Raw genomic sequence first — 20,430 nt, 5'->3', positions numbered from 1 at the left:
TTTTTTCTCGATTATTTATGACCAAACATAATGACAATTGAAAAAATTTATAATCTAATTCTTACAAAAAAAAAAAAAAAAAATTTGTCAACCAATCAACCAAGAAAAACTTTCAACAAATGACAAGTCACCACAAGATGGGGTCTAATTTCTACTTTTATGGCCGAGCATTGTCCGTTCATCTCGTTGGATCCTTTCGACACCTATATATATATGTATATATATGTTTGAACAAACAATTCTCTTACCGAAAGGGTGGGATCACAATTTGGGATATCTTTCTTTCAAACCTCTTCTTTTCATCATCCTGGAAAATGCCGGTTGGAACTCTTGAAGTTCTTCTTATTTCGGCCAAGGGGCTCGAAAACACGGATTATCTCTGTAAATTCCCGCTTCCATTTAATTTTGGTTCCATTTTCCAGCTATTTTGATGTTTATGAAACATTTTGATTGTTATTTTGATTTGATCAGGTAACATGGATCCTTATGTTGTTCTTACTTGCCGTTCACAGGAGCAGAAAAGCAGCATTGCTTCAGGTTGGTTTATGTTGTACAATTTTGGTAACTTTTTTTTTTTAAGTGGTTTTACCGTTGTTGATTGCGTACAGGAAAGGGATCGAACCCTGAATGGAACGAGACTTTTATATTCAGTATATCTGAAGGTGCAAAAGAGCTCAATTTGAAGATAATGGACAGCGACACTGGCACGCAAGATGATTTAGTTGGTAGAGTAAGGTATGTAAAATGCTTCTTAATTTGTCTCCGGAAACATGTGAGATCCCAGGTTGGTTAGAGAGAAGAACGAATGGTATCTACTAGTTTAGAGAGGACAATATCTGCTAGCGTTGGGCTTGAGTTGTTACAAATGGTATTAGATCCATACATTGAGCGGTGTGCCAGCGAGGATGTTGGACCCTGAACGGGTGGATTGTGAGATCTCATGTCGTTTGGAGAGAGGAACGAAACATTCTTTATTAGGGTTGTGAAAACCTCCCCTGACAAATCTGTTTTAAAATCTTAAGAGGAAACTCGAAAGAAAAAGCACGAGAGAACAAATGTGCTTTGAAACCTTGAGGGGAAGCTTGGAAAGAGAAAGCCCAAAGAGGACAATATTTGCTAGCGGTGGGCTCGGACTGTTACAAATGGTATTAGAGCTATACACTAGGAGGTGTGCCAGCGAGGATGTTGGGCACTAAAGGGGTGGATTGTGAGATTTCATATCGTTTTAGAGAGGAACGAAACATTCCTTATTAGGGTTGTGCAAACCTCCTCTAACAAATGTGTTTTAAAACCTTGAGGGAAAACCCGAAATAAAAAGCCCGAGAGAACAAACGCGTTTTAAAACCTTGAGGGGAAGCCTGAAAGAGAAAGCCCAAAGAGGACAATATTTGCTAGCGGTGGGCTCGGACTGTTACAAATGGTATCAGAGCTATACACTAGGCGGTGTGCCAGCGAGGATGTTGGGCACTGAAGGGGTGGATTGTGAGATCTCATATCGTTTGTAGAGAGGAACAAAACATTCCTTATTAGGGTTGTGGAAACCTCCCTTAACAAATGTGTTTTAAAACCTTTAGGGGAAACCCGAAATAAAAAGCCCAGGAGAACAAACGCGTTTTAAAATCTTAAGGGGAAGACTGACAGAGAAAGCCCAAAGAGGACAATATCTGCTAGCGGTGGGCTTGGACTATTACAAATAGTATCAGAGCCATACTCCGGGCGATGGGCCAGCGAGGACACTAACCTCCAAGGAGGTGGATTGTGAGATCTCAGGTCGGTTGAAGAAGGGAACGAAACATTCCTTATAAGGCTTGTGGAAACCTCTCCAAAATGTGTTTTAAAATTTTGAAAGGAAGACCGAAAAGGGAACAGCGAGGACACTAATCTTCAAGGAGGTGGATTGTGAGATCCCACGTCGGTTGAAGAGGGAAACAAAACATTCCTCATAAGGCTTGTGGAAACCTCTCCCCAGCGAGGACACTGACCTCCAAGGGGGTGGATTGTGAGATCCCACCTCAATTGAAGAGGGGAACGAAACATTGCTTATAAGGCTTGTGTAAACCTCTCCAAAATGTGTTTTAAAATTTAGAAAGGAAGCCCGAAAGGGAAAGTAAGCTCAAAAAGGACAATATCTGCTTGGGCTGTTACAAATGATATCAGATCCATACATCAGGCAGTGTGCCACCAAGGACACTGGATCTTGAAGGGGATGGATTGTGAGATCCCATGTCAGTTGGAGAGCGGAACGAAACGTTCCTTAATAGGGTTGTGGAAACCTCTCCTAACAAACACACCACCAAAGACGCTTAGACCCACCAGAAGATCAGAAAGGGAAAGGTCGAAGAGAACCATATCTGGTAGTAGTGGCTTAGACGGTGGGTATATTACATGCAGAATTCCTTTGGATCCTGTGTACCATGAAGGAAGCCTGCCAGCAACAGTATACAACGTGGTGAAGGATGAACAATACTGCGGAGAGATCAAAGTTGGCCTTAATTTTGCTCCTGAGGTCGGTGGGTCTCTTCTACTATCACATAAAATAATGAGCTTTTCACTTGTACACACAAAGGGTATTCTCTTCCACAGGAAAGAACAGCAAGAAATTTCCAAATGGAAGAAGAAGACTATGGTGGATGGAAGCAGTCCTCATATATGTAACAACCACCCCACCACCCCTCCATCATCGTTCGTTCTTGTGGGTTCGAGTATTAAGAACGAAGAATGTAGCATGACCATGTAGCAGAAGAATGTCAGAGTCATCATATGCCGAATGAATGTTGGACATTTGTGACATATATAATTGAAAGTTAGGGGTAGTTGGTAATATAAAATTGATAATAAGGTCAAGAAAAGGTTGGCATTGTTGTGTGGTTTGACCTTCCATCCCCAAAGGGAACATAACTAACAACTTTTCTTCATTGCCATAATTAAATAAAGGCAACTCGGTGGTTGCCTTAAATTCCATTGCTCTTCTTTCATCCATAATTATTTTATGTTCACATTAAAAATCGCTTCTAATTTCCAATAAATTACGTAGTACGTGTCAACCTCACGATTTTAAAACGCATCTACTAGAGATAGATATTCACACCCTTATAAGGAAGGGTTCGTTTCCCTCTCCAATTGACGTAGGATCTTACATTAAATGTAATTCAGTGGTGTGATTTAACGCAGTATCATAGTATGTTTTGGTCTATAGCTTTGTGTCGTGTAAACTTTCAACCTTGTGTCAAAATTTTCAAAAAGTGTTTATTAAGCTTTTAATATTTTAGTTTTGTGTTTAATAGGTAACTTAATTTTTAATTTTATATTTTACGATCTATTCAATATTTTTAAATAAATTTAAAGACGTACTATACACAATTCGAGAATTTATTAAACACAAAACTAAAATTATAAACATTTATTAAAATACGCTTTAAAATTTAGAGACTAAATAGACATATAAACTTGTAAAAGTTTATTGTCAAAATTTAACATATATATATATTTATATACATTCGTTCAGATCTAATGTTTAGCTACGCGCTACGTGGGTGTAATATGCCCGAGGCTCTTTTAAAAAATTTGTCATAGATCGTTGGCCATTCTAAAAAGAAATTAAAAAAAATTCAGAAATGGCACTCGATTTTCACAAACCCCTCGACCCCCTTTATAGAAATATGACGTTGATTTTGGCTTTTTGACCTAGTTGGGTGGATCTCCGACCTCCCGATCAAGAATCTTTTCTCATATATTTTGCATTTTAATCGCTGCCAATTTTCAAAAAGTCTCCCTTTTTTGGGTCGAAATTCTAAGATAGAGAATCGCGCGAAGCAAGCAACTCCATCGATGGTGATTGAGTTTAGTCTCCTCGTCTATATATATATTATCCCAAATCTATATATATATATATATATATATATATATATATATATGAATTTATATTAAAATTTATTTCAATGAACAAACATTTTAGGAATAAGCTTATATTTGTCAATCATAATAATAATATATTTAATGAAAATGATATAATGGGTTTATATGAAGATGACTGTACGTAGCTTTATTTAGTGGTTTTATTACGAATAAAATGGCAATCGCATTAAAAGATATTTATTTGTAAATAAAAAAGAAGAATTAAAAAAAATACATTAATTTTTTATTCAACGTTAATTATAATTAATATTTTGACATCTCTTGTATTCCTTGGAACATTCAGTTCAAACACAACAGCCATGCCGGAATCAATTAAACGCTGTCGTTTTATCTCTATTCACATACATATTTATAAAAATAAAAAAATAAAAATAAAAAAGAAAGCTATAAGAGACTGCAAAAAGTTTGAACCTTTCGAGATCCGAAGCTGATCGGTTTAGTTATGAAGTGGGTTGGGACCGGCGGGGACTTTGCGGTGTGACACGGCGTAGTTTTGGGAAGCGGCTTGGTCTTCCACGGTGGCTGGCGGCTGTGTGAATGAAAATGAGGTGGTGGGTGGGTGGAGAGAATCATTTTCTGGTTGTTGTTCGGCGGTGGAGAGGCGGCGGGCGGCGGAGAGAGGGGCGGTGGTGGTGAGGAGGAGAATTATGAAGAGGAAGAGAGAAAGAGAGGTAATGGGGTTTTGAGAAGCCATTATTTGAGAGAGAGAGAGAGAGAGAGAGAGAGAGAGGCCTTTGAGGGAGAAGTGAAGGAATCAAGAGATTTATTAAGGAAAGCCGACAGCTTGTGATGAAGTGTGGATCCAAATTCTCTTTCTTAATTGTTTGTGTCGTGGAATTTGACTAAATTGCCCTTTTCGTTTACATCGATTTACTTCGACCTATTGTCGTTTCTCGATCTGTCACGGTACAGATTTGAATTTCTAACCATTTCCGTACAAACCACTGTGTTTATATTGATATTAGTTGTAGTCGATCTAAAGAATGTTTAGAGTAATGTTCTGGGAGTAAATTATTAATGCTCGTTAATTTGAGCTCGATGAATCTAAAAGGTTAAAAAAATTTACCCGGCCAACCCCTTTGAGACTAAACTCGAGATGGAACACCAAATACCCGCATTGGGATATAACTTATTTTAAAACAACACTGATCGATTGTGTCAAAAGATTGTTCCTAGGACAATTGTCGCCTACCCGAATCCTAAATTTTAAAGTTTAAAGATATAATTGAAACTAATATCATAGTTTAAGTAGTTAAAATTAACCGGAGATGGAAAATAATATGACCGGAAAAGTGGAGGGTAAGTTGGTCATTTCAAAAATTCCACATGTAAAAATTCACATTTTATTTTTATTCTTGCTGAAAATATGGTGGGCGTTGACAAATTCAATTGGATGTCTTATTTTCCCATTTTTGGTTGAAATATTTTCAGTTTAATAAAATTAATATAAGTTTGGTTGGTAAAAAAGGTTGACACGTGTCATCCAATTAGATGCTTGGTACTTGGAAAGTGCCACACATGTCCCACGTGCTCCTCCACAAAACACCAAAATTAAAATTTTCTTTTTTTTTTTTGGGAAAATAAAATAAAAGTTAAATAATTTGGTCTAATTGAAATTAAGCTTCCTTTCCATGTGTTATTTAATAATAATTTACTTCTAATTTTTTTAATAAAAAAAATTATATATATTTTTAAGGAAAATATATTAAATTTTAATTTTTTTTGAATAAATTAATTTAAACTCTCAATTAAAATTTTATTTTAAAATAATTAATACATAATTTTCAATACAAATAATAATAATACACGAGAATTATTAATTTGAACATAAAATATATTTCAGTAATATTTTAATAATTTCCAAGTCAACTTTTTTTTAATTTTCAATGTTCCATTTGAAACTGTGTCGTTTTCCGACCTTTGACTAAAAGATTTTCCTTTGATCTCAATTATGCTTCAAATTTGACTTTTACACCATAGAGATTTTGAATTTATTTAATTATGACTCATGTTTATCTTTATTGAAAATTATTTTTAAGTCCATTATTTTATTCGGTCGGTAACTGTTTGTTGTTATTTTGGTCGATCAGTATTCTAATATATAGTTTCAACTATTCCGTTTTTTACACTTCTTCCTGGTTATTTGGTGTCACGATCATACTTGTCTAAGGCGTGTTGTGGGTGTGTGTCAAACGTCTCATTCATACTTGTCTAGGACGTGTTGTCCGTGGATGTATGCACGTTTCAAACCCTTTTACTTGCTTTCATCTGTAATTAGGTCTTTACTATTCATGTCATATCAATACAGGGTCTATGATGGTTCACTAAAATCATGTCTACATCCGTCAGGATTAAAATATAATATAGAGGAATATAACTAACAATCAATTCTTCCTACTCGGATTATATGCTATTAAAGTTGTAGTCGTTGTTTATTTGCTTTTAGTCTATAACATTGTTTTCTTTCCAAATGTTTTGAACGCATTTTTCCACTCACGTCACATAAAACATTTTCTATCAAACGTGACTCGAGGCTCGATCATACGTCTGAACTATCCGCAAATTTCGATTTGCAAACGGCTTTCTAGTTCATCATATTAGAACAAGTGTCGTACCATCGTTGCCCTATTACGTAAAAGTGCGATTGTAACATTTGGCTTATCATAGGTATCTAATTCGCTACTTTCGATAACAACACCAGTTTCAACCAATACGTAGTTCACAATTAAGGTCAAAGGTCGTGTAATCAATAATCTATTGATATTATTAAGTGCACTAATCTTTATAATGCTATTTTTTCTTAGTGATGGATGATGTGATATAATTTTCCGTTCCATCTTTTTAGATAAACGAACCGTTTATTTTTCCGTTAAATTTCTAATACTATAGTTTTTAAAATAACAATTAGGAAGTCTTAAGTACAATGATTAATGTTATTGGAGGTAAAATAAGAGTTTCGTGACAACCATCACCAAACAAGGGAGATTAACAGTCCTTATTGGGGTTTGAAATTGGGTCTTTGTCTTTATTATTATTATTAATTATAAACAATGGGATTTTATTCTCATGGCTTTCTTGTACATTTAAATAAAATCCATTATATATTTTCATTTTTATTCAAACATTTAATAAATTATCTTGTTTGGAATTAAACACAATATAATATAAAATAAATACAAAATTACAAGAAGAATCCTTCCTACCAAATCCCACACGCAACATCTTTCGTAAGTAATTTGAAGAGATCATACTATATATAGGGGTACTTTAGTAATTTACTATCTTCCATTTTCCCTTCTAATATTTTTCTCATTTCCAATTTCTTCCTTACCTTTTTAATTTCCCCAAAATTATTTTTAAAAATTAAGAATTTTTACCCTTTTTGTGTAAAAATCCTATTTGAGGGTATTAACAAAATGATAATTGATTAAATACAATAGCATATAGGATAAGTGGGAGTTGGAAATGTCGTATTTACCCTTTTGTCACAATCATATAATACTATATGATAGGATAGGACATAGGATATAGATTAAGCTATGTTTATATGTTCCAATAATTGAGGCACATAAAAATCCAAATGTGGTGGTCTTTCACCAAGAAATTACAACGAAACATATTGATATTTGAATTGAAAATGAAGGCAAAAGGAGTTATTCAATGGGAAATCTAAAGAGTTCATACACAATCCATTCACACGTCGAGATCAATCGAACAATCCATTCACACGTCGAGATCAATCACATTAAGATAGTTAACTGTCACGTGGCACGACAACTCAGCTTGATATACATTCCTACGAAGAAGACAAATGTTCAAATCTCATACTCCGCCATATGATGTACTAAAAAGTTCTTGAATCTACAGCTTGTTTAAAGCAGTCCATTTCTTGCACTTTTCATTAAGTAATACAGAAAGGTTTGGAGTAGAAAAGAAGAACAATATACACAAAGTAGCTATGGGATTCAATTATATTGATTTACATTAGAGCTTCAACTTCAATGTTAGTAAGGAACAACTACTCATCAGTTTTCAGCTACTTGTCTAAATTAAATGGCAAAAATGCTTTTATGAAGTATAAAGGCAAGGTAAAAAAAGTACTTGAAGCACGTCGATAATTAAGATAAACGAACCTGCACGTATATGGGCAAGACGACTTGGATCTTGCACTTCTGTTTGAATGTGTGTACCTTGGGTGTTGAAAAATATTCTCATTCCTCTCCTGATTATGTGTGATAAACGAACACGAAATTGATGTTCATACCGTGCAAAAACTACTTCCGAATTTTTATGCCGGGTATATCTTTCAAACCCATCTTTAGGGCTGTCTTCCTGAAAAGAGCAGGTGGCTTTTGAAGACCAATTGACTCGGAGAATTGTTTGCCAAGCTCAACCAGAGTAGTTTTATCCCTGCCAATTTCTCTGATTGAGTTGTAATAACCTAGCCATGCATGATATGCACCTTCTTTGATGGAGGTATCAATCTTTGTCATTGATTCCTCTACCTGCAAGAACAACCATTCATATCATATATCCGACATGAACGTGCACGAGTTTTTGTTCATGGTTCATGTTTATATTTCCTTATGAGACTCCAAAACTTGAATGTCATCTTCTTCTATTTTAAAGACTTGATGAATTTTCACTAACTGATGTAATCTACCAAAGCTAAGATGAAAAACGATATTGATTGCTTTAAACAAAAACCTTTAGCTTTAAGCCTGAATCCAACTGGGGCAGAGCGCATCTTTCAAGAGGCAGATCTTTTAACGCATCCAGGAAATATTCCTCCCATGGTGCAATCAACAAGATACCTTGACCTTCTTTGCCTTCACGTCCTGTTCGTCCAAGACGATGTATATATTGCTCCCTGTCGAATGGTATGCCCACCTGTATATTTCCATAATAATGAGAATTTGCTGGAAATAATTAAGAAAATAAGCTTAAATAAGGTAAATAATAGCTCTTTTCTGCAGTAATGATGGAATAGACCCTACTAGTAAACAATTAATACATAGAAGAAATTAGTTAAAAATTTGGCCCAAACCATCATATGGCATATGGTTTTCAGGAATTTCGAAGTAAAAGCGACACTTGGTAATGTACAACTAATCCAAAAGTTATGGAAAAGCCGTTCATTCAAGCAAGAAAACCAAAATAATTTATCATCAGTTCTTCATTGTACCTGTATGACCAAGGTAACGTCAGGGTAATTCATACCACGAGATGAAACATCAGATGTAACAAGAATGAGCCGTTTTGACAGTTTGAATTCATCTGAGATACGTGTTCGATAAAGTTGAGGCTTCCTGGCGTGCATCTCTCTGACGTTCATTTTCATTTCCCGGAAAAGCATGTAGAAGAGTGATGTTACCATCCCTGTTGTACAGAAAACTATAACCTGAGTGAAAGTAAGAGGTCAGTCTAACCTCTATAAGTAGATGAATACAAGCATGTCATAGAAATAGAAAGAGAGAAGGAGGCAAATATAAACTATTCGATCGACCTTGTATTCGGGAGTGCACGAGATATGTTCCTTCAAAAGATGGCATACAATTTGAAAATGAGATTCATGTGGTGCTATAAGACACGACTGCCTGACCTGCATACTGGAAAATTAAGTTTTTTTCTACCATTCTTATTGCAGAAAAAAAAAAAAAAAAAAAACGCTCGATGATTTTTAGTTTCTTAAAAAGAAAAAAGAAACACTCGAAGAAAGGAAGTTTCAAGTGATGTTATCTTGTTTACCTGAGTAGGAGTTTCCACACAACCAAGGCCCACAGTATCAACAAAGACATGTTCCCTTTTCAAAACTAGCTGAGATATTCGCCGGACCTGCAAGTCCACCAAGATTCATGGAGAGATTTAAAACAAAGATGACTTCTTCCCAAACTTGTATAAAGAAGAGAAAATGACCTCACCTCCCTTGGAACAGTTGCAGAGAACATCAGGGACTGCCTTCGGCGGGGCAAGCAGTCAACAATTTTCTCAATGTCCTTTCGAAATCCCAAGTCCAGTAACAGGTCAGCTTCATCAAGAATAAGCATTGTCAATCCCATCAGTCGCACAGACAAGCCAGACCTATTCTCAACATGGTCGAGCAATCTACCAGGAGTAGCAACTATAATCTGTAAAGGAGCGTGAAATGAGAACAAACAATTGATTACAATTAAAAAACTGTTCGTCAAAGTCAAGAAAGAAAAAATGTAACGGCTGAAGCACACCACTAGCAGATATTGTCCTCTTTGGGCGTCTCTTTGGCTTTCCCTTCCAGGCTTTCCCTTAAGATTCTAAAACACGTCTGCTAGGGAGAGATTTCCACATCCTTATAAAGAATACTTTGTTCTCCTCTCCAGCCGATGTGGGATCTCACAATCCATCCCCTTCGGGGCCCAACGTCCTTCCTGACACCACCTGGTGTCGACCCCTCTTCGGGGTTCAGCCTCCTTGCTGGCACATCGCCCAGTGTCTAGCTTTGATACCATTTGTAACAGCCCAAGCCCACCGCTAGCAGATATTGTCCTCTTGGGCTTTCTCTTCCGAGTTTCCACTCAAGATTTTAAAACGCGTCTGCTAGGGAGAGGTTTCCACACCCTTATAAAGAATGTTTCGATCTTCTCTCCAACCGATGTGGGATCTCACAAAAAATGTCTTATTTTTTTCTCTCTCTTTTTCCTAATAGACATCATCCAAGAAAAAGAAGGAACTACAAAAATAAACATCACTAAACAGGCATAGCATAGGAGTCGAACCTGGCTGGGAACTGATTCTAGCCGTTTCTGATCATCTTTGAATCGAGTGCCTCCAACTAACGTTTGCACTCCTATACCATCATGGTACTTTAGCAGAGCAATTGCTTCTGCAGCAATTTGACTAGCAAGTTCCCTGGTGGGGCAGAGAATCAGAACAGAAATTGGAGGCACCCTTTGATTACTGCTGCTACATGCAGCCTTCAAAACTGCTTCAATGGCAGGAAGCTGTTTATGTTCAGTTACAAAGTTGAAACACACATCCTAATACACTAAACATTAAGTTTTAAGAAGAAATAGAAATGTACCAGAAAAGCAACGCTCTTTCCACTGCCAGTTTTTGACTTGACCAACGTGTCCTTCCCTGCAATAATCAAAACCATAACTAGTTTAAACAACGATTAGGAAGCTTTAGATCCACCCTGGGTTAACCAATAGTCATTGGAGATGAACAATCATGAAATTTAGAAGAAATGGGTTCAAAGCAAGCAGAAAAACGAGTTCCAAGCTTCCAGTTCCAATAAAATTAGTAATAAAAAGATAAACCTTAGATGGATTTCATACCCTCAAGGCAAAGAGATAGAGTAGCCTCTTGTACACGAGTCATTCGGACATATCCAGCGGAAGAAAGTGCTTTGACTGTCAGCGGAGATATGCCACACTCGTCAAATCTGATGAAAACAAGATAAAGAATCAATGCGTGTATAGATTCACAACAAAAATTGATTCCCAATAGTGTGGGAAGCCGCTATGAGTACCTTTTCTGAGTGAAAATTGTCTCCTTGTTCTTATCACCGTCGTCTTCAGCTGCATTCTTCTTGCTGAGTTCATGTCTAAGCAGCTGAACTTGCTCAGCAAAATCACTTTCTTCACCATATGGTTTTGGAGGTACCCTCCTCTTTTTCAGATCAAACTTCCCCAAGGAAGCACTACTCCCAGTTCTCAAATCCTTCCAACTTCTCAAATCCTTATCCACATTATCCATTTCTTCTTCCGAATCATCATCGCTTGACGAACTCCCTTTTCTCCAAAATTTCATCTTCCCCTGAGCTACAGCCTTCCTGTCATTGCTAACACTGTTAAGATTTCTTGATTTCACATTTTTATCAGAGCTACGTGCTAACTTATGCACAAAAGGTTTTACTGAATCGACACCTGAGTTAAACCCCGTGTCATCGTCACTCGATGAGCTCTCATTTCTGCGGAAGCTCCTTCGAGTTTGCACTGAATAGCTCCTCCCCTTCAAATTATCGCCGTTCAACTTTCCCAATCCCATATTCTGAGGCCCTTCTAATCCATCCTGTTTCTCCGTTAACAACTTCTTGACATCAATAGGCGATCTAATAAATCCACCCCGATCATTCGATGCAATCCGTCGTAATCCTCCGTGCAATTGCGGCCTCGGTATCGGAGTCTTCAATGGACCATCATCTTCATTCCACAAATCAATCGCTCCTTCTTTCATGAACCTATTAGCTAGGGCATGAATATGCTCACTAGGGCTCATTGGGGAGTAACTGGTAGAAGGGCCCGAATTCTTCGAAATTTCGTAATCACCAGCAAGCTTGGAGCGTATTTCAGAACGAACTCGAGCCTGGTAGAGCTGCTTCTCCTGTTCAAGAAGCCTTTTCTCCTTCTCTTTAGCCCGTTTCTCATGCATTCGCTTCCATTGCCACTTGTTAATGCCTCCGGGGAAGGTCCGAGGACCACCGCCCATAGAGCGCGAGAATATGAACTTGCATAGAAGGCTCGAAAAGGCCCGATGACGCTCTAGAAGAACCGACGAGGTCATGGTTCCGGCGAGAAACAATTTTTAGAGGAAAGTAGCTGAGGGGTTTAGGGTTTAACAAGAGGGAGGCCAGAGGAAGAAGACACGCAGTATTTTGGGCCGAATCAATTCAAGCCCAGGCCCATTTCTAAGCCCATTGTCAGAGTAGAGAAAGTAAAAAAGGAATATTATTTTATTTTATTAGGAGAGAAATTTAAAAAATGAATATGAAATAATGCTTTAATTAAATTTTTAAAAAATATATTAAAGATTTATATATTATTTTAAATGATTTCAAAATTTTCCATATTGTTTACTCTCTCAACATAAACGTTCATGGCTTTGCTGTAATCGACGTGGGACTTTATTGCAGTCCTGATGTGATTGTTGAGAACATTTTTTTTTTCTTTAATCTTTCAATGAAAAATAAATTGGACACTTCCATTTCAATAGTTCTATTTTAAGGCGTAAAGAAGTATATAATTATGCATTTTTTTATGGTCCAAACGATGATCGAGCACCTCGATTGTTTGAACTTGTATAATTTTGTGTGTTTCATTGTTGGAATGCTATTTGAAATATGGATATTATACAACAATGGTTTGTGGTTGGGTTGGGTTAAGGGATTTTTTTTGACCTTCGGGTTGGTTGGATTGGTAAATCAACCCAACCCGAAACTTTTCACAACCCAACCCAACCCAATCCTCTCTTTTCGGGTTGGGTTGCAATTTTTTTTAAAAGTTTTATTTATCCAAAATTTATAATTATTCATATACAATCTTAGATAAAATATATTAAAAGTTCACCAACAAACACAATTCAATTTATACTTATTCAAAAATAAAAATAAACAACGAGCGAAAATTGTAACATATTAACATAGTTCAACACTGTCATAAAATTAAAGACAACTAAATACCGACATTTATTGAGAATTGGATACTACATCATACAATCAAATAAAAATATATAAATGATTAAATGTTGAATTTTAAATACTAGAAATAAAATCAAAATTTGAAAGGAAAGGTGTGATGTGACATCACATCATTGTTCTTCATGGATTTAAAATTTTGATAAACAAAATTTGGTTTGAAATTATTGAAGAAACTATAATACATTTTTTCATTTAATCTTAAAATCCAATTCAAAGTAATTTTATGGTTCAACTCTTTATGGAACACAAAGGATCGATCAAGAACCAAAGGGAACATTTTTATGCAGACAACTGTAAAGATTCCAACTTTTTATGGCAAACTGCTGACCAACAAAGACCAAGAACAATACGAACGAAAGGGACAAAAAAAAAAAAAAAGAGCAAATTTTGGGAAAGAAAAGATCGAACCCAGATGGGAAATAAAGAGATTAAGATTAGTTAGCTTCATAATTTGATTTAGCTCAAATTTAAATCCTTAATCACGGCGTTCAGGTTTATGAGTGTCTTGTCGGATTGTGTTCTGTCTGTCTGTCTGTAAAACACCACCAGGGGGTCATTCATGGAGCCATGTGACACTTTTTTTTTTCCTTTGACGAAAATGCCCTTGCCCTTATTTCATTATCCCTACTCCACCCCACCACCTCACTCTAGCCGCTTCTCTTTGCTTGCAGTGCAAGTGCCACTTCCTCAGCTAAGCTCTGAAGAAACTCCATTCTTTCTCTTTTTTATATTTTGCCCTTTTTGGCCCTGTTTCTCTCTGTTTCTGGGTGTGGCTTTGGGGTTAAGGAGGTTCAAGGGAAGAAGGGCAAAATGGGAATGGGAACTAGCATCTTTATCATCAGATGGATCAATTTTCTCACCATGGTATGCTTGATTTCTCTTGATTTTACCCTTTTTTTTGGTTTCTTTCTAAGATGATGTTTTATGTTCCATTGTTTTGTGGGCTTTTGTTCTGTTTTTTTTGGCTCCCATGTCTTTGGATTTAGTTTGAATGTCGTGTAATGGGTTCTGTTTATGTTGTTTCCAGTGTGTTTGTTGAGGTTTCTTGTATATGTTCGCTGAGTTTCATCGTTTAGTTTTTCATTTTTTTTAAGGTACTTGTTGGGTTGTCTTTGACATTGCTTTGAATGGTTGTTTATGTTTGGTTTGATGTCCATTTGGTTTTTTGCTCTTGATTTTTGAAAACTAAGCTTATAAACACCAAGATTCAAGAGAAAAGAAGACAAGACATCTTCCCAAGATCATGGATCAAAGATATTATAATGATGTTTTTTAATTTACAGAAAACACAGATATAAGCCATACTCCATCAAGAACAACCGTCACACACGGCTCAATCCCACCGCTAGCAGATATTGTCCTCTTTGAGCTTTCTCTTTAGATTTTTAAACGTGTCTAAACGCGTCTAGGTTGCGTATCTCTGAAAGATGCGTTTTAAAACCCTTAAGGGAAGCCCGGGAGAGAAAGCCCAAAGAGACAATATCTGCAAACGGTGGGCTTTGACTGTTATACTTGATGATGGCAAGATTGATGGCTATTGAATCACTGTGTGTACATTTTACAGCTTCTGGCTGTTCTTGTCATAATATTTGGGATATGGATGGGCACCAACCACGACGGTTGTCGAAAATCTCTAACGCTTCCTGTTATGGGACTCGGTGGATTCATCTTCGTGGTGTAAGTTCTATATCTTTAAGGAGTTTAATCTGATTCCATCATCCAATCTTGTTGTTATTAATACCTTTGATTCAGGTCCATAGTTGGTTTCTTGGGTGCTCTTAAGAACAATTCGATATTGCTTTGGATCGTATCCTTTTAACGAACGTTTATCTGAATAGTTGATGTTAGTTTTCTTGAATTTCGTTCGACCTTGACCTTCTGCTCATAGTATCTGATCATGTTGTGCGTTACGTTGGTGGCGATTCTCGTGTTTACCGTGCTGGCGTAAGTATATTTTTCTAATGTTCTTTTGTCACATGTTCCTAAAATTTATTGTCTTGAAACTATGTTGCTTCCTCACATCTCCTACTTAGATGTGTGTAGAATTTACTACTTGTTCTTTAGTGTTCTTGTCTCACGGTCTTGCCAAACGAGATCTTCAAAGCACTTCCCGAGGCTTTTCGATGTGCTTGTGCATCGTTATTTATACGGGCTACGAGAGGGTCAGTCAATCCTTAAATATTTACTCTGTCTGTGTCGGTTTTTGAGTTTATTGGCAAATTAGAAGATTCAGCAAGTACTTTTCTAACAAGCCCTCGAAAGTAACTTTCGTACGTTATGTGGTCGATTTGTAGCTCACATGAACACGTCTTGGATTTCAAGTCATGTGGGCAAAGGCTCAACAATCAAACCCTCTAATTAATATCAAAGGTCATTATATGAGAAGTGTAACAACTCAAACCCACTGCTAACAGATATTGTCCGCTTTGACTTGTTACGTATCGCCATCAGTCTCATGGTTTTAAAACACGTCTGTTAGGGAGAGTTTTCCACACCCTTATAAGGAATGTTTCGTTCTCCTCTCCAACCAATGTGAGATCTCACAATTCACCCTCTTGGGGCCAGCGTCCCCGCTGGCACACTGCTCAGTACCTAATTTGATACCATTTGTAACAGTTCAAGTCCACTGCTAACAGATATTGTCAGCTTTGGCCCGTTACGTATCGCCATTAGTCTCACGGTTTTAAAACGAGTCTGTTAGGGAGAATTTTCCACACCCTTATAAGGAATGTTTCGTTATTCTCTCCAACCAATGTGAGATCTCACAATTCACCCCCTTAGAGGCCCAGCGTCCTCGCTGGCATACCGCTCGGTGCCTACTCTAATGCCATTTGTAACAGTCCAAGTCCACTACTAGCAGATATTGTCCGCTTTGACCCGTTACGTATCGTCGTCAGCCTCACGGTTTTAAAACGCGTCTGTTATGGAGAGCTTTCCACACCCTTATAAGGAATGTTTCATTCTCCTCTCCAACCGACGTGGGATCTCACCAGAAGTACTCAACTTTCTTTGTTATCTTCACATGAGCCCCTTCGAGATATAAAAGGAAATATCAAAGTGGACATCCATAGTTGTTGCCATCTTGTAGCTAGTAACACATATCAAGCTTTGTTGTCGTTATGTAATGACTCGACTTTCTTTTAGGTTCATCGTTACAAATAACGGATCGGGACATTCCGTTGCTGGCTTGAGGTGAGGATATACTCAACTCATTCAAAAAAAGGTTCATTAGAAGTCATTTTGTCTCGAGGATACCGAAATCGAAAGAATGGAAATGGGAATGGCCATGACTCTCATGATTCTCGAAGTTCGGTACTCGTTGAGTCGATATGCTACCGTTTCTATGGACTGATGTTTTCCCCCCCTTCTCTTCCCCTTTATGAGGTATAAGGAGTATCAACTACAAGACTATAGTACATGGTTTCTAAAACAGGTGAGTTCATTTTGCATAGAGAGACAGAAAGACATCATTATTTATCTTAATCTTAGCTCACCTGTTACAGCTTAATAATACTGATAACTGGATGCATTTGAGAAGCTGTCTCGTTAAATCCGAGGACTGCAACAATCTTTCGAAACGATACAAGGTTCTTGTTTCAAGCTCGGTCGATTTGAGTAAAAGAGTGATTTTTCTATCGTCTCTTCCTCACGATAGTCGTTTTGTTTGACAATTTCAGACTCTCAAGCAGTATAAGTTATCAAAGCTTACACCAATCGAAGCGGGTTGTTGCAGACCCCCATCAGAGTAGGTGTAAACTTCATCAAGCTTACTGTTAGTAGATATTGTTCTGTTTGGGCTTTCCCTTTCAGGCTTCTCTCTCTAGGCTTTTAGAACACGTCTACTAGGGAGAGATTTCCACGCCCTTGTAAAGAATGCACTCGTTCCTCTCTCCAATCGATGAGATCCACCGCCTGGTCAACGAGGACGCTGGCCCTAAAGGGGGTGGATTGTGAGATCCCACATCGATTGGAGAGAGGAACGAGTGCATTTTTTATAAGGGTGTGGAAACCTCTCCCTAGGAGACGTGTTTTAAAAACTTTGAGGAAAAGCCTGAAAGGGAAAGCCGAAAGAGGACAGTTTCTGCTAGCGATGGGCTCGGGCGGTTACAAAAAGAAACTAAATCCATTGTCTTTTTGCTGTCATGATATTATAGATGTGGTTATCCTGCTGTAAATGCATCATACTATGATTTGAGCTTTCATCCTGTTGATTCAAACCATGACTGCAAACTGTACAAGAATTCGAAGGCAGTCAAGTGTTACGATTGCGACTCGTGCAAGTAAATATCTCGTAACCTTGTTGTTCCGTTCGCCCCGCCGCCATTTCTGTGGAAATTTTCATCATTATTTGATTGTTTAATCTGATCATTCAGGGCCGGAGTTGCACAGTACATGAAAACCGAATGGCGATTGGTTGCGATCTTCAACGTCGTTCTATTTGTTGTCTTGGTAAGACTCTTTCAACTCTTTAAAATCCTGCTAACACTGTCGGGTCTTTTCAGTTTCTTCCCTTTATTTCTGTAACATCCAAGCGCACCGCTAGCAGATATTGTCCTTTTTAGGCTCTTTCAGGCTTCTCCTCAAGGTTTTTAAAACGCGTCTGCTAGGGAGAGGTTTTCACACCCTTATAAAGAATGCTTCGTTCTCCTCCCTAGTCGATGTGGGATCTCACAATTCAACCTTTTTCGGGGCCTAGCATTTTCGTTGGCACTCGTTTCCTTATCTAATCGACGTGAGACCCTCAATCTACCTCCTTTGGAGCCCAACGTCCTTGCGGGTACATTGCCTCGTGTCCACCCCCTTCCGGGCTCAGCCTCCTCGTTGGCACATCGCTTAGTATCTGGCTCTGGTACCATTTGTAACGGTCCAAGTCAACCACGAGTAGATATTGTCGTTTTTGGGTTTTCCCTCACGGTTTTTAAAACACGCCTACTATGGAGAGATTTTTCATCCTTATAAAGAATGTTTCGTTCTTCTCCCCAACCAACGTGGGATCTCACAATTTCTCAACTCTTACTTGCATTGCCAGTTGATTATCTACTTAGTCGGATGTTGTGCTAGACGAAAAGCTGCCAGAAACCGCCCTAAAGGTTAGCGGGACAGCAGTTGTGCTCGACAGACTACTTAAACATCAAAACAAACCATAGTCCTCTTGTGCCATGTAAGTGATACCCTTTGGAAGTAGAAATCTCTACCATTCAGTGCTGCTGCCATCGCTGTGTAATATATGCACAGCCAGCCAGCCAGCCATCTTTGTACGTAAAAAGTTTGTTCTAAAACCAGTACAGTGACTAATATTCGATCTCGTATCGAACAGTATTTCGACTATGAATCATTATTTTGCACAAAATGCTCCAAAAACGTCACCGATCATTGTTTAGCGGCTGTATAATCCATCTCTTGATCGACATGCTACCCGACACAAGAAAATGTAGTTCTTTATAGCAAAACTCATTTCCTAAAGATTATTGCTACCCGGCATATTAGCAATGCATTCATAGGACACTCTTATCTCTTCTCTCTCCAAGCTCGGGTTATGGAAGAAGGGATCAAGAAGAAAATATATGCAACAAGAGATTTTGTAACGGGTCAACTCATGATGTTCATATCGATCTACCAAGCTCCATTAGACACCCCTCTGACCAAATACCCAATAATTGGGCCTCTATGGGCTATTATTGCAAAATGGTCCTTATACACTTTCAAATTTATACTCGTGGCTCTTTTTCTGTACAAATATATATATATATATATATATATATAACATCGACTAATTTAGATAATGAAAATTGTATTTATACTAAAAAAAATTCCTAACCAATTTAAGGAATGTTTATTTTAAAAATACATTAAAAAAATTTAATGAGTATTAATTAGAAATATATGTAAAATAGTAAACTGACAGTTATTAATGAATTTTTTTTCTAATAAGTATTTCTATATAGATAATAAATAATTACTGAATTATTATTAAATATTTATCGGTTGGCATAATAACTGTCGACATATTAAACCTCGTATTTTTTATTTTTTATTTTTGTTGAAATTATAGTATTAAATATTGCCATTTATGTTTGAGGCTGTGGGACAAGTGTCCATACCCAATTTTTAAATAAATATTTATGATTTTTTTATTATTATTATTTTGAAATTTACGTTTGTTTTTCACCATTTTTATTATATTTTTAGGAAAAAAAATCCAAAAACTATTTTTTGATTCTCGATAATTTGGGTTAGATTTTAAAAATATTTTCAAAAAAATAAATAATAAAACTAAATATTATTTATAAGTTTAATTAACAAAAAGGAAAAGAAAAAAATAAACCTATCTTTTAATTAATGATAAATCAGGATTATTTTGATTCAAATCAAATTAATTTTAGGTGGTTCACCAACCCAACTAATAAAGTTTCTATTTATTCATAATTAATCAATAATTTAATTAGTTTTTTTTTTTAATAAATAAGTTAATTTTGATTTTTAATATATATATATATATATATATATATATATATATAAGTAAGAAATAACCATTAATGGTAATTTTGTCCATAGCAATATTGCAATTAATTTGTGCCATTAATGTAAATAAATGGATGTAACAAGATTCTGTCTAGACCTAATTAAATGGCTATGGAATCATCTGTGTTCAACTAAAATGTTGACTCTACATTATTTCGATATTAATGTAATTCATAATTCAGCTCTATCGAACGGGTGATAGACGAAGAATGAGGAGATTTAGCTCACAAATTATTCTATTTAATATAGGTGGAATCTATTTTATACGAACATCTCATTTTCGTTTGTATAGAGATTTTCAAAAAAATCGAAAAATTCCGATCAACTCAACCCAATCTATACGATATAGGTTGGATCATGAACTTATTTCAGTTGGGTTGGGTTAGTTAGGTTTAAATAGATGAAATTTTTATGGATTGAGTGGTTCAATAGTTACGTTGAATTTAATCAAATTGAATTTATTGTTAATTTAACAAAAATACATTTTTTCTTACGATATAATTATATATACATATTTATGTAATTTTATAATTTTCAAA

At 36.5% G+C, this 20,430-nt stretch overlaps 3 protein-coding genes across 5 annotated transcripts; 2 read left to right on the top strand and 1 right to left on the bottom strand.

The window, feature by feature from the left end:
- The first annotated feature begins 252 nt into the window (after positions 1-252).
- On the top strand, positions 253-2,961 carry LOC111809404 (elicitor-responsive protein 3-like). The gene is made up of 5 exons (XM_023695855.2): positions 253-381; positions 472-537; positions 609-735; positions 2,392-2,506; positions 2,584-2,961. The coding sequence occupies exons 1-5, from the start codon at positions 315-317 to the stop codon at positions 2,653-2,655; spliced, it is 447 nt and encodes a 148-aa protein (XP_023551623.1). The 5' UTR covers positions 253-314; the 3' UTR covers positions 2,656-2,961.
- A 4,482-nt stretch (positions 2,962-7,443) lies between these two features.
- On the bottom strand, positions 7,444-12,511 carry LOC111809114 (putative DEAD-box ATP-dependent RNA helicase 48). Of its 2 annotated transcripts, XR_002817174.2 has the most exons (11): positions 11,423-12,511; positions 11,229-11,335; positions 10,973-11,028; positions 10,668-10,892; positions 9,837-10,043; positions 9,664-9,750; positions 9,422-9,517; positions 9,101-9,316; positions 8,623-8,805; positions 8,049-8,420; positions 7,444-7,711 (listed from the first exon to the last, which is right to left on the bottom strand). XR_002817174.2 is itself a non-coding variant. In XM_023695466.2 (10 exons), exons 1-10 carry the CDS (start codon positions 12,454-12,456, stop codon positions 8,190-8,192), a joined length of 2,442 nt encoding a protein of 813 aa, XP_023551234.2. In that variant the 5' UTR covers positions 12,457-12,511; the 3' UTR covers positions 7,784-8,189. The 2 variants fall into 2 exon arrangements, 1 of the variants encoding a protein (XP_023551234.2); XM_023695466.2 differs by lacking the exon at positions 7,444-7,711 and having other exon boundaries at positions 7,784-8,420.
- A 1,425-nt stretch (positions 12,512-13,936) lies between these two features.
- Positions 13,937-18,719, top strand: LOC111808218 (tetraspanin-10). 2 transcript variants are annotated; one of them, XM_023694065.2, is made up of 11 exons: positions 13,955-14,233; positions 14,934-15,046; positions 15,122-15,176; positions 15,258-15,313; positions 16,514-16,561; positions 16,754-16,802; positions 16,873-16,956; positions 17,047-17,114; positions 17,524-17,649; positions 17,743-17,818; positions 18,399-18,719. In XM_023694065.2, the coding sequence occupies exons 1-11, from the start codon at positions 14,180-14,182 to the stop codon at positions 18,462-18,464; spliced, it is 795 nt and encodes a 264-aa protein (XP_023549833.2). In that variant the 5' UTR covers positions 13,955-14,179; the 3' UTR covers positions 18,465-18,719. The 2 variants fall into 2 exon arrangements, with proteins under 2 accessions (XP_086985649.1, XP_023549833.2); XM_087129523.1 differs by lacking the exons at positions 14,934-15,046; positions 15,122-15,176; positions 15,258-15,313 and having other exon boundaries at positions 13,937-14,233.
- The last annotated feature ends 1,711 nt before the right edge of the window (positions 18,720-20,430 follow it).

Source organism: Cucurbita pepo, chromosome 13 (genome assembly GCF_057944985.1).
Source record: "Cucurbita pepo subsp. pepo isolate OVF chromosome 13, ASM5794498v1, whole genome shotgun sequence".
Lineage (NCBI taxonomy): Eukaryota > Viridiplantae > Streptophyta > Magnoliopsida > Cucurbitales > Cucurbitaceae > Cucurbita > Cucurbita pepo.
This window is presented reverse-complemented; position numbering and strand designations above follow the sequence as displayed.